The sequence below is a fragment of the Carcharodon carcharias genome, chromosome 10 (assembly GCF_017639515.1).
Source record: "Carcharodon carcharias isolate sCarCar2 chromosome 10, sCarCar2.pri, whole genome shotgun sequence".
Lineage (NCBI taxonomy): Eukaryota > Metazoa > Chordata > Chondrichthyes > Lamniformes > Lamnidae > Carcharodon > Carcharodon carcharias.
In genome coordinates, this window is record NC_054476.1 from 117,207,450 (window position 1) to 117,220,447 (window position 12,998).

General features: G+C 43.2%; 1 protein-coding gene across 1 annotated transcript in view; it reads left to right on the plus strand.

Annotated features, from left to right (window-relative positions):
- The window catches only part of LOC121283577 (ras-like protein family member 10B), a 172,386-nt gene extending 159,624 nt beyond the window's left edge, over positions 1 to 12,762 (plus strand). The window contains exon 3 of the mRNA XM_041198328.1: positions 12,492 to 12,762. Within this exon, the coding sequence (XP_041054262.1) occupies positions 12,492 to 12,762 (271 nt within the window). The remainder of the gene's footprint in view (positions 1 to 12,491) is intronic.
- Positions 12,763 to 12,998: the final 236 nt, after the last annotated feature.

Genomic DNA, 12,998 nt, shown 5'->3' on the forward strand with positions numbered 1-12,998 from the left:
AAAGTTACCAGTGAACTGAGGTCCGACATGTGCACGCTCCCCTCTTTTCAAACGGATTTGAGGCTGATGTAATTTCCCATGGGTATGACACAAGATTGGAAGGCCTGACAAGATTCTGGCGAGCAGCTGTTTTAATGAGCATTCATGAGATGTTAATGAATGCAAAGGGTGTTCATACCACCAAGCGGCAGGATAACCAACCCACCATTAACCCACCATCAGGAAAATTGCAATCTGCTTTTATGCCGGAGCAATTCTGACTTTTTGGCTGCCGCTGGATTCTCCGCTCCCGCCTGCCATGAAACTCCCTTAGGGGGCATGTAAAATACGGCCCATTATCTTTCTCATGTGCTTCATTTATGCTGGAGACGCTTTGGGAAGTCAGGAGGTCAACCAATCATTGCAAAATCCCCAGCCTCTGACCTGTTCTATTGCCATGTAGCATGTGGCTGTTGCAGTTTCTGATCATTCTGGCTCAGAAAGGTAATAGTAAACAGCTCAAAAGGCCAGTGTTGGGTCATGTGACCTTGCTCCTCCACAATGACTTCATTAAAGGATCTTTATCCACCATTTTGAATTTCGCTTTGCTTTCAGGACTGAGAATATCTCAGCCATTCATGTTGAGGGTCTCATGTTTGGGAAGTCATTGTCTCAGCGGACCCATGGACTCCACTAGCGAGGTTGGCTTGTAAAATGCAAATGGCATCCCTTGGTCTGTACAGTCCCAAGTTGTCTGTTAGAAGCTCCTTAGGCATAATGAGGTGAGACATTCCCAGAACTGAGAAGAGAATTCTTTTATTCTGGAAACTGCTGGGGATAATTTCCAGACAGATGGTCAATCATCTTCATGATTGTGAACACATGTCTGTGTTCAGTGGAAAAGTTCAGTTTAAAAATAAGAAATAGTAATAAGGATAAAGTTTTTAAATATATACAGGTTGAGTTTCTGTTCTGTATCAGAGGAACCCAACAGAGCAACAAAATAGTATTGCAATCTTGTTTCTAATGCTTACCACAGCTAAACGTGACAGCAGTTCATCTGTTGCTAGGAGACAGCAAGTAATCCAAAGTAATATATTATATGCTCAATTCAAGTATTACACACCCTACTGAAATGTGCAGGTCTGAAAGATCTAACAACAAGTATACCCTACAGAGTTTCAGAATGATCCATGTAACTTTGCTTTTGCTGCCCCATAACTTATTATCCTCAGTTATTTGTATTATAATTTTTTTTTAATTTCATGGAATGTGGACATCACTGGCAAGGCAAGACCAGCATTTGTTGCCCATCCCTGATCGCCCTTGAAATGAGTGGCTTGCTAGTCCATTTCAAAGGGCAGTTATGAGTCAACCACATTGCTGTGGATCGGAGTCACATGTAGGCCAGACCAGGTAAGAATGGCAGCTTTCCTTCCCTAAAGGACATTAGATGGCTTTTTACAATAATCAATGATAATTTCATGGTCACTATTACAGAGACTAGCTTTCAGTTCAGGGGAGGGGAGGGGAGGGCGTAGTGGCATTGTCATAGTTCTAGGGAGCCAGGGTAATGCTCTGGGTGACCCTGGTTCAAATCCTGCCACAGCAGATGGTGGAATTTGAATTCAATAAAAATCTGGAATTGAAAGTCTAATGATAACTATGAAACCATCATTGATTGTCATAAAACCCATCTGATTCACTAATGTCCTTTACAGAAGGAAATCTGCTGTCCTTACTGGTCTGGCCTACATGTGACTCCAGACCCTCAGCAATGTGGTTGACTTTTAATGGTCCCTGAACAAAGGCAACTAGGGATGGGTAATAAATGCTGGCCCAGCCAGCAATGCCCACATCCTGTGAATGAATAAAATTAAAATAAAATTCCAGGAGCTGCCATCATTGGATTTGAACCCACATCCCTAGAGAATTAGATGGGCCTTTGGATTACTAGGTTAGTGACATTACCACCACACCACTGTCTCCCTATGATGGCATACTTGCAATATTTGCCTAAGATGCAAGTCTTTTTATTTATTTATTTGCTCTTGCCTCCTTCTGCGGGATATACATGTCCATGGTTATCAAAGATTTCTTTTTACCTTCTTTATTTCCCACTGTGGGACCTTGGTGTAACAGATTTTCCACTATTCCATTTTCAATGGCTAGTACATAAATAGTTTCTCATCATAGTCCAGGCTTGGCTGGCTGCAGTGACGAACTCAGCAGCGAGTGCCTCACGCATTTCTATCCAATCCTGTCAGTAAATGTCAAGCTCTCTCAATGCCACTGAATACTTCATTCCAAACAACATTGTTAATTCAGAATTTTTATTTGGTGCCTTAAACTGAATAAAACACCAATGATGGAGTCGTTTTGTATTGTTTTTCAATGGTCAATCATCTTCATGATTGTGAACACATGTCTGTGTTCAGTGGAAAAGTTCAGTTTAAAAATAAGAAATAGTAATAAGACTAGAAATTGTGGTCTCACAGGATAACAATTTGAAATTCCATGTTCCATTCCATACACTCATACACAGGTTCTCCAGGAGCTAGAGAAAACAGAACTCAGGCCCAGATGTAAATCCCAAGTCAAACCCAAGTTTTCTGACTGAAGAAACATTTTAGTTGGGGCAATATCCAGTTGGGGCAACTTTTAAAATTTAATAAACTAATTTTATAGGTACATTTAATGTTTTTAGGACGTTTTTAAATATAAAATAAAAACAGAAAATGCTGGAAAAGCTCAGCAGGTCTGGCAGCATCTGTGGAGAGAGAAACAGAGTTCATGTTGTGAGTCCAATATGATCTGCTGAGTTTTTCCAGCATTTTAAGACCATAAGACCATAAGACATAGGAGCAGAAATTAAGCCATTCAGCCCATCGAGTCTGCTCCGACATTCAATCATGGCTGATAAGTTTTTCAACCCCATTCTCCTGCCTTCTCCCCGTAATCTTTGATCCCCTTACCAATCAAGAACCTATCTATCTTGGTCTTAAATACACTCAATGACCTGGCATCCACAGCCTTCTGTGGCAATGAATTCCATGGATTTACCACTCCCTGGCTAAAGAAGTTTCTCCTTATCTCTGTTCTAAAAGGTCTTCCCTTTACTCTGAGGTTGTGCCCTCGGGTCCTAGTCTCTCCTACTAATGGAAACATCTTCCCCACGTCTACTCTATCCAGACCTTTCAGTATTCTGTAAGTTTCAATCAGATCCCCCCTCATCCTTCTAAACTCCATCGAGTATAGACCAGAGTCCTCAAATGTTCCTCATATATTAAGCCTTTCATTCCTGGGATCGTTCTCGTGAACGTCCTCTGGACCCTCTCCAGGGCCAGCACATCCTTCCTGAGATACGGGGCCCAAAATTGCTCACAATATTCTAAATGTGGTCTGACCAGAGCCTTATAAAGCCTCAGCAGCACATCCCTGCTTTTATATTCTAGTCCTCTCGAAATAAATGCCAACATTGCATTTGCCTTCCTAACTACCGACTCAACCTGCAAGTTAACTTTCAGAGAATCCCGGACTAGGACTCCCAAGACCCTTTGCACTCCAGATTTCTGAATTCTCTCCCCATTTAGAAAATAGTCTATGCCTCTATTCTTCCAACCAAAGTGCATGACCTCACACTTCCTCACGTTATATTCCATCTGCCACTTCTTTGCCCATTCTCCTAACCTGTCCAAATCCTTCTACAGCCTCCCCGCCTCCTCAATAGTACCTGTCCCTCCACCTATCTTTGTATCATCTGCAAACTTAGCCAGGATGTCCTCAGTTCCTTCATCTAAATCATTAATGTATAAAGTGAAAAGTTGTGGTCCCAACACTGACCCCTGCGGAACTCCACTGGTCACCAGCCGCCATCCTGAGAAGGACCCCCTTATCCCCACTCTCTGTCGCCTGTCAGACAGCCAATCTTCTATCCATGCTAGTACCTTGCCTCTAACACCATGGGCTCTTATCTTACTGAGCAGCCTTCTGTGCGGCACCTTGTCAAAGGCCTTCTGGAAGTCCAGGTAGATAACATCCATTGGCTCTCCTTTGTCTAACCTACTCATTACCTCCTCAAAGAATTCTAACAGATTTATCAGGCATGACCTCCCCTTGATGAAACAAAGGTTTTTCTGTTTTTATTGTAGATTTCCAGCATTCATGGTATTTTGCTGTTGTTTCCTTTTTAAAATATATTTGGTTTATTATAATTGTTATTTCCTGCTGTGTACAATTACCCAAGATAAATGGTGGATGAAAACACTTAATAAATTATTGATTGGCCGGTTTTGTGGTACTTGTTTGTTAGTGATTGCGAGCTATGAAAAGTTTGAGGGATTTGGTTATTGGTTTAAACCTGTTGCCATTTTCCTTGTAGGAGTCTGTATGTTGCTACTTCTTGATTCCCATTCAATTAATTGGGTAATTTGATTAAAACTTAACAGATGAGTGATTATTTCTGCCAGTAATGATTTCTTGCAGTGTGGCACTTTGAGAAAAACCTTCATTTGCTTTCCTATAATTAAGGTGAGCAGTTCAATTAGATTCCAGTTTTTATCTCTTTTTAGGGGATCGTTCATTCTATATTTATACCATCTGAATCTTTTGATTGGATTCCAGTCTATATTCACTCTCAGGTAACTGTTCTTGCATTTGTCAGTCTCCAATGGTATCATACCCAGTGAATCAGAGAATAGCTCCTCTTTGTTGTTTGCTCATGTTGCTGAGTTTCATCCTTCACTTCCTCTTTCCTGCTTCCAGCTCCTGTGGAAAGAAAAAGACAGCAATGCACTGCATTCCCTGCTAATCCTTCTTCCTGTTCTCCTTATGTTAGGGTTTCCTCAGAGTTTGAGGACTGGATTTTAACACAGGCCTTGGGACTCAGATATTGGGATCTGAGCCTGCACTTCCCAGCAGTCCACCCTCCGGCACAATCTTCTCCGAGATCTTTCCATTATTGGCTGCCTCTGTGTCTGCCATCCAATTAAGGAGAGCGGGCGGGCTCTTGATGCTGCTGACCCAATCCAGCAGCTCTGGAACTGGAATAGGTGGTCACTGCTGAGGCAGGCTGGTGATCAGGATACCTCAACATGGAGACAACTTGTAGGCATGTATTTATATTAAAAATTATGAGAGGCATGTTAGTTCCCTTGGATCCAAGGGGAAACACCTCTGAGTACATCGTTTGGGCCTTGAGTAAAGCCTTTCCTGACCCCAGCCCCCTCTTTGAGGCATGGAGTCACTGGCTCTGATTAAAACTGCTGGCCTGCGGCAGGGAGGCTGCTGCATTGAGTTGGTGACCTCAGCCGCCCCTAACTGGGGCTTTAGTTATCTCAATTAGCTCTGCCCACATGCAACCCATCCTCCTCCACACTGCCCTGGGAAAGGTCCCTGGCAGCGTAAATATGTCTGGGGAGGGGGTGGGGGTGGGGGGGGGTGGTGGTGCCCTGACACAGTCCTTCCCTAATGTTCTGGCATTCTGCACCTCTGCCTCAGCCACCTGCACAAACTGATTGTAGGTACAGGGTCTCTCATCTCTTCCAAATAATATACAATTCCTTTTCTTCATGTGTACCGAATACTTGTTACTTACAGCCATTGACAACTATAGACACCCTGGGCGAAATTTTATAGCAGTGGGATTTTACGTTCTCGCCAAAGCCAATGAGGTTTAGAATGTCTTGCCGCATTTTACAGTCCCATCCCAGACGGAACAGGTCCGTAAAATTCTGCCCCCTGAGATTACTGGTGGGGTCAGTACTGGAGGCTTTCCGTGGGCTAAAGTCCCACTTCAATGCACTTCCATCAATGTGGGACTCACAATTTGTGGTCACAAAAGACATCAGTGAACAAGTGTAATCACGTTAATGTGCTATGTGTAAACAAAACTATTTTTTAACACTTATCTTTGTTTTAGATATTTGAACTTTCAGTTACTGAGCAAGAACACGGCAGCAGGGACATTTCCTGGAAGCATTTTGAGCAACTTGAAGGGAAAAGGTGGATTGAGTATTTTGTGACTGGATAATGGAATGACTCTTCTGAGGAGTGGCAGTCACCATCAGATTGCCACTCCACTCCTATCTTTTTTACACTAAGATGGAGCTCCGCATTTCTGGCCTGGATTTCCGAGCCAGGCCTCTTCAGGAATGTGGAGGTTATCTGTTCTGGGAGTCCTTCCTTGTAGTGCAGGCTCACTGGGGAAGGCCATGCCAGGCCCACTTTTTACGGCATTAGCTGCTGTATTAAGGGTAAGCCTTAATTCACTAACACAGTGAAAAGCTGGGATATTTAAGTAGCTTTTCAGTGTGTTAGTAAATGAGTGTAAGTGGGTAACGTGGCAGGGTTGTAGGGCAGTAGGTGGTAGATGGAAGGGTGGGTACGGTAGTGAGGTTGGGTAGGGGGTGGAGTTGGAGGGGTGAGTCGGAGGGGCAGGGGCGAGTTGGAAGCTTGGAGTGAGTCAGGGGGTTGGGGGCAAGTTGAAGGTGGGTCGGGGGGATGTGAGTTGGAGGGTCAGAGGAACAAGCTGGAGGGTCCGAGGAAGTCAGAAGATCATGGGATCACAGGGGTGTCAACGGGGAGTCAGAAGATCAGTTGTATAATTACCTAGGAATTAGACATGGCTTCTTACTGTCTAATATTTTCTGGGTAACTATCCAGGTGAGTGAGTCGGAACACTTCGAAGTCTCCGACTCTAACACAGAGTTGGAGACCTATTCAGGGGGTTCCGGACACAGGGAATTGCCTATCGGAAGTTGAAACTTCCTGGTAATTCCCACAGAGTCCTTAGATTGGGACTTCTGAGGCGTCCCATAGCGCATCCTTCAGGTGACCAGAAGATCTGGGCCATTGATACTTAACAGAAGATGTGGCATGCTAGCCATGAAACCCCCCTTGCAGCACCATCTACAGGTGTAGCTATGTAACAGTAGTGTGTAACTCTCGTAGATATTTATTATTCTGTATACCTCTTGATTCGTAACTCACTCCCAGTCGTATATTATTACATATTTGTATATATGCCACCTGACCTTTTTTAAAGCTCGTTGTTGGGTTTAAAAAGCAATTAATAGGGCAAATGTAATGTTGGCCTTTATCACAGGGACTGGATTATAAAGGGGAGGAAGTTAATGCTTCAGCTGTACAAGGCTTTTGCTCAGACCCCATTCTGGGGTGCCACGCTCACTTCTGGGCAGCACACCTCAGGTTGGGCATATTAGCTTGGAGGCAATATTACTTAGGATTCCTGCTCCTGATTTCATGCCAGAACATCCTGATGAGCAGACATGGTCCTGGTATTGGTGCAATGCAGATTCACCAGATTGAGACTGAGGTTAAATTATAAGGACAGGTTGTATAAACTAAGATTGCATTCTCTTGAGTGCAGGAGATTAAGTGGTGATCACATTGAGGTATTTACAACATTTAATGGATCTGATTGGATAGATTCAGAGAAATTATGTCCTCTGGTTGGAGATTCATTAATGAGGAGACAGAATCCTAAACTTCCAGGCAGGCCATTCATGGAGAACATTTTCACAGAAATCTAGAACTCCCTCCCCCAAAACACTATGGATACTGGGACAACTGGCGTTCTCAAGACTGAAATCAATGTATCTTTATTAGGTAAGGGTACAAGGGTTGTAGAGCTAAGGCAGATAAATTAAATTACATCCATATGGATATGTTTAGCAGCCCTGGGCATTGCATTTACCAACAGTCATATCACAGAATCTTAACGGCACAGAAGGAGGCCATTCAGCCCATCATGTCTGCATTGACTTTCCAAATGAGCATTATGACCTAGTGCCATTGCCCTGCCTTTTCCTTGTACCCCTGCACATTGTTTCAGTTCAAATAATCATCTAATGCCTACTCGAATGCCTCGATTGAACCTTCCTCCACCACACTATCAGGCAGTGCATTCCAGACCCGAACCACTCATTCTGTGGAAAAGTTTTTTCTCACATCACACTTGTTTTTTTTGCAAATCACTTTAAATCTGTACCTTCTCATTCTTGATCCTTTTACGAGTGGGACCAGCTTCTTCCGTTCAGCCCCTCATGATTTTGAACATCTCTATCAAATTTCATCTCAGCCTTTTTCTTTCCAAGGAAAACAGTCTCAACCTCTCCAATTATCCTCATAGCTGAAGTTTCTCATCTCTGGAACCATTCTTGTAAAGCTCTTCTGCACTCTCTCCAATGTGTTCACATCCTTCCTATAATATGGTGCCCAGAACTGTACACAATATTCCAGCTGAGGTCTAACGAATGTCTTGTATAAATTCAGCATAACCTCCCTGGTCTTGTTCTCCATGCCACTATTAATAAAGCCCAGGATACCATATGCTTTATTAACTGCTCTCTCCACCTGTCCTGCCACCTTCAATGATCTATGCACATATACACCCAAGTCTTTCTGTTCCTGCACTCCTTTCAAAATTTCATCTCTTATTTTATACCGTCTGTCCATGTTCTTCCTACCAAAATGCATGACCTCACACTTCTCGGCATTGAACTTCATCTGACACCTATCTGCCCATTCCACCAACTTGTCTACATCCTCTTGAAGTTCCACATTGTCCTCCTCACAGTTCACAACATTCCCAAGCTTCATATCGTACGCAAACTTTGAAATTGTCCCTTGCACACAAAGATCCAGATCATTAATATATAACAGGAAAAGCATCAGTCCCAATCTCAACCCCTTGGGAACTCCACTACAAACCTTCGTCCAGCCCGAAAAACATCCATTGACCAATATTCTCTGCTTCCTATTTTTCAGCCAATTTTGTATCCATGTTGCTACTGTCCCTTTTATTCCATGAGCAGTAACTTTTCTCACAAGTCTGTTGTGTGACACTGTATCAAATGTCTTTTGAAAGTCCATGTACACTACATCAACATTACCCTCATCAACCCTTTCTGTTACCTCTTCAAAAAACTCTAGCAAGTTAGTTAAACATGATTTCCTCTTTAGAAATCCATGCCGGCTCTTCCTTATCAACCCATATTTTCCATGTGACTACTAATTCTATCCCGAATAATTGTTCCTAGAATCTTGCCCACAACTGAAGCTAAACTGACTGGTCTGTAATTGCTGGGCTTATCCTTATAACCTTTTTTGAACAAGGGCATAATGTTTGCAATTCTTCAGTCCTCTGGCACTACCCCCGAGTCTAGGGAAGACTGAAATACTAAGGCCAGTGCCCCTGCAATTTCTACTCTCACTTCCTTCAATATCCTTGGAGGCATCTCATCCATTCCCGGTGCCTTGTCAACTTTACCGACAGTCTATTCAACACTTCCTCCTTATTAATTTTGAACCCTTCTAGTGACAGAGTTTCCTTGTCTGTCACCATGGCCTGACTAGCATCTACTTCCTTGGCAAAGATGGATACAAAGTATCCATTTAATATCTCAGCCATAGCCCCTTTGTCCATGTGTAAATTCCCTTTTAGGCACCTAATCAGCCATACTCCTCCTTTTACTATTTATATGCCTATAGAAGACTTTGGGATTCCCTTTTATGTTGGCTGCCAGTCTTTTCTCATCAGCCCTCTTTGCATCTCTAATATGCTTTTTCACCTCCCTGCTGAATCTTTTGTATTCCCCTTGGTTCTCAGTTGTATTTTCTACCTGATACCTGTCATAAATACACTTTTTCTTTTTTATCTTAATTTCTATCTCCTTTTTCATCCAGGAAGCTCTGGATTTGTTTGTCCTATCTTTCCCTTTCGATGGAATGTACCTTGACTGTGCCCAAATTAATTCTTTTTTGAAGATAACCCATTGTTCAGCTACAGTTTTTCCTGCCAACCTTTCATTCCAGTCTATCTGGCCCAGCTCCATTCTTGCATCATTGTAGTCAGCTCTTGTCCAGTTAATTATTTTAACCCTGGATTTTCTATCATCATCCTAAAATGTAAATTCAATGATCATATAATGAGGTAGAAGAACAAAAAATTATAGATTCTCAAATCATTACAAGTAGCAATGCAGATTAACAGAACCATTAAAATACAAACAAAACATTAACGTTCATTTCTAGATGAATAGAATTTCAAAAGCTGAGAGGTTATGTTAAACTTGTACAGAATCTTGGTTAGACCTTAAATACTGTGCACAGTTCTGATCTCATTATAAAAAGGGTGTAGAAGCACTGGAGAATGTGCAAAAGAAGATTTATCAGTATGATATCAGAACTGAGAGGTTATAACTTTCAGCAAAATCTAAGAGTGACCTGAAGTCTTGCGCTCATCAGAACAGATTGCAAGATTACCAACAGTAAAGGGAACAACAATTTATACTGCATGAGAAGAGAGTGCTGATTGGTTGGCAAGTGGACTCTTTAAAGCTACTCTTTAAAATGATTAAACAATTTGATAAGGTAGACAAAAAGAAGACGTTACAATAAAAGCAATATACTATGGATGCTGGAAATCTGAAATAAAAACAGAAAATGCTGGAAATACTCAGCAGGTCTGGCAGCATCCTTGGACAGAGAAACAGAGTTAATGTTTCAGGTTGATGATCTTTTGCAAGAAAGTTTTGATGAAAGATCATCAACCTGAAACATTGACTGGGATTTTCCGTGCCCACTGATGTCAGATGCGTTTGGTGATGTGAGTGGACAATATAGCAAGAAGGCCAAAAATCAGTTTCACGATGTTGTGAAACCAGTTCGCAATCATCCGCTCCTCCCACCAATGGCGGGCCGTGTTCCCAGCCATCAGACATCGGGAACCTCATTGTAATACATAAGCACATCATTATATATGCCGGACTCATCTTCCCCCCCCGCTGGATCGTCCGCCCATGTCGGTGGGAAAACATGCTGACAACGTGTTTCACAACAGCATATATAAGGCGTGCACCAGGTGGGCTGCACTTCGCTTGGGATTCAAGGTTTGTTTGCCTACTTTGCTTCGGGCAGCACTCGCAGTCATCAGCGCCAGGCTTCATAGGCAGCACCACATCACTTTTAGGGGGGCCCACGGGCAGGTCTCTACTTACCAGATCAGCCATATGTGGGTGACTTTTTAATGGCTGAAGGGCAAGGTCTTGCGTGGGGAATGGGGAGAAGTGGCCTCAGGAAAGGGTTGAGGCTGCAGGACGAGAGCTGTACACAGGGTGTGTGTAAGGGCACATGTTGATCTGTGCAAGTGGCCTCAAGATGGTGAGGGCTGAGGAGACAGTCTCCAGAGGAGATGAGGCCAGATGGACATGTGCGTGAATGTGGGTGGTGATACCCCATGAGCTGGCAGTTAGTGAGATGCTAGTGAATGTGTGATGGGCTTGAGTGTGTGAGTTTAGAGTGATGAGCTGGTTGCATTACCCTGGTTCTATGGATGAGATCATTCATTCTCTATCTGCATTGGATAGCCAACCTCTTCTGTGCAGCATTGGCACTGATCACCACTGCCATCGCCTACCAAGCCAGAGTGGTAATGTAGCTGGCCCTCCTGAGGACAGAGCAGGGGTAGAGGACATCACAGCAGGCATCCACGGCATCCAAAAGGCGCTCAAGGGCTGGAGTCTTCTTGCCTTCCAGGGCCATGTCATCTTTGCTGCAGTCCTGGGCTGGAAGCACTGAGCGCCGCTGTACATTAAATGTGGTGCCTGGTGTGATGAAGCGGTGAGGCGATGGTTTGGCAGGCGAATTGAAGCCCACTTGATATGGAAACAGCGTGTTTCTCAGGTATGCATAAATAACGCGGTGGGTTTGGCCAGTGGGTAAAACATCGTTTTACCTGCCCGCTATGACAATTAGTACAGATCTGGAATGATTCCGCCCATTAATTCTGTTTCTCCCTCCATGGATGCTGCCATACTTGCTGAGTATTTTCAACATTTTCTGTTTTCATTTTAAACAAGATGTTTCCACTTGTGGGGGAATTTAAAACTAGAGGCCATAAATATAAGGTAGTTACTAATAAATCCCATAAGAAATTCAAGAAAAATATCTTTAGTATTGCTGAAAAAGGAGACATGCTGCCAAGCTTTTCGCCTTGTGCTTATCAGGACTGATCATAAGATTACCAATAGTAAAGGGAACAATTTATACCGTATGAGAAGAGAGTGCTGATTGATTGGCAAGTGGACTCTGATTGGTAGAGGTGTTGCCATGGCAAATGCAGCGGGGAACAGTTAACTACCAAGCTATTCAAATTCAAACCAGGCAATACTCAAATTCTGTACTACCAAACGACTATTTAAAAATAGCTCTATTCAGAGAATGGTGAGAATCTGGAATTCATTACTACAAGGAATAGTTCAGTTGAATAGGATAGATACATTTAAGAGGAAGCTAGAAATGTGGATGAGGGAGAAAGGATTAGAAAGCTAAGTGATAAAGTTGTAGGAGTAGGGTGAGACGAGGCTCATGTGGAGAATAAACACTGGCATAGAGTAGTTGGGCTGAATGGCCTGTTTTTGTGCTGTAAATTCTGTGTATTATGTGCTCACCACTTATTTCTTTGACCTCTCTCTACTCTCTCTGCCCAGAATGATTGGAACCAACGAAATCCCTATCATCATCGTCGGTAACAAACGGGACTTGCAGAGGGGCCGTGTTATTCCCAGGCGGAACGTTTCTAACCTTGTGAAGAAGACATGGAAGTGCGGCTACATTGAATGCTCGGCCAAGTACAACTGGCACATCCTCATGTTGTTCAATGAACTTTTAAAGACCATTGGGTGCGTGCGCTGCAGGCACGTGCATGCCGCCATCCGTTTTCAGGGAGCCCTGCGACGAAACCGGTGTAGTGTGATGTGACTTACTCTTCTGTTGGGACTTCACAGGGCGTCTAAGAAGGGCCTGGACGTGTTTAAATATTTATTGGGCGGATTTTACCGCGCATGGCACAAAACTTCGGGCTGGTCACACGTAGACCTGGAATTTTGGTTTACAATCACTTTCTTCTAATGCCACCTGATATGTGCTTCAGCCGTGCAAAGCTCTGCACTGTTTGTGCTGAGTTCCTAAGTTTACCCCCTTATCTCCCTTGTCAG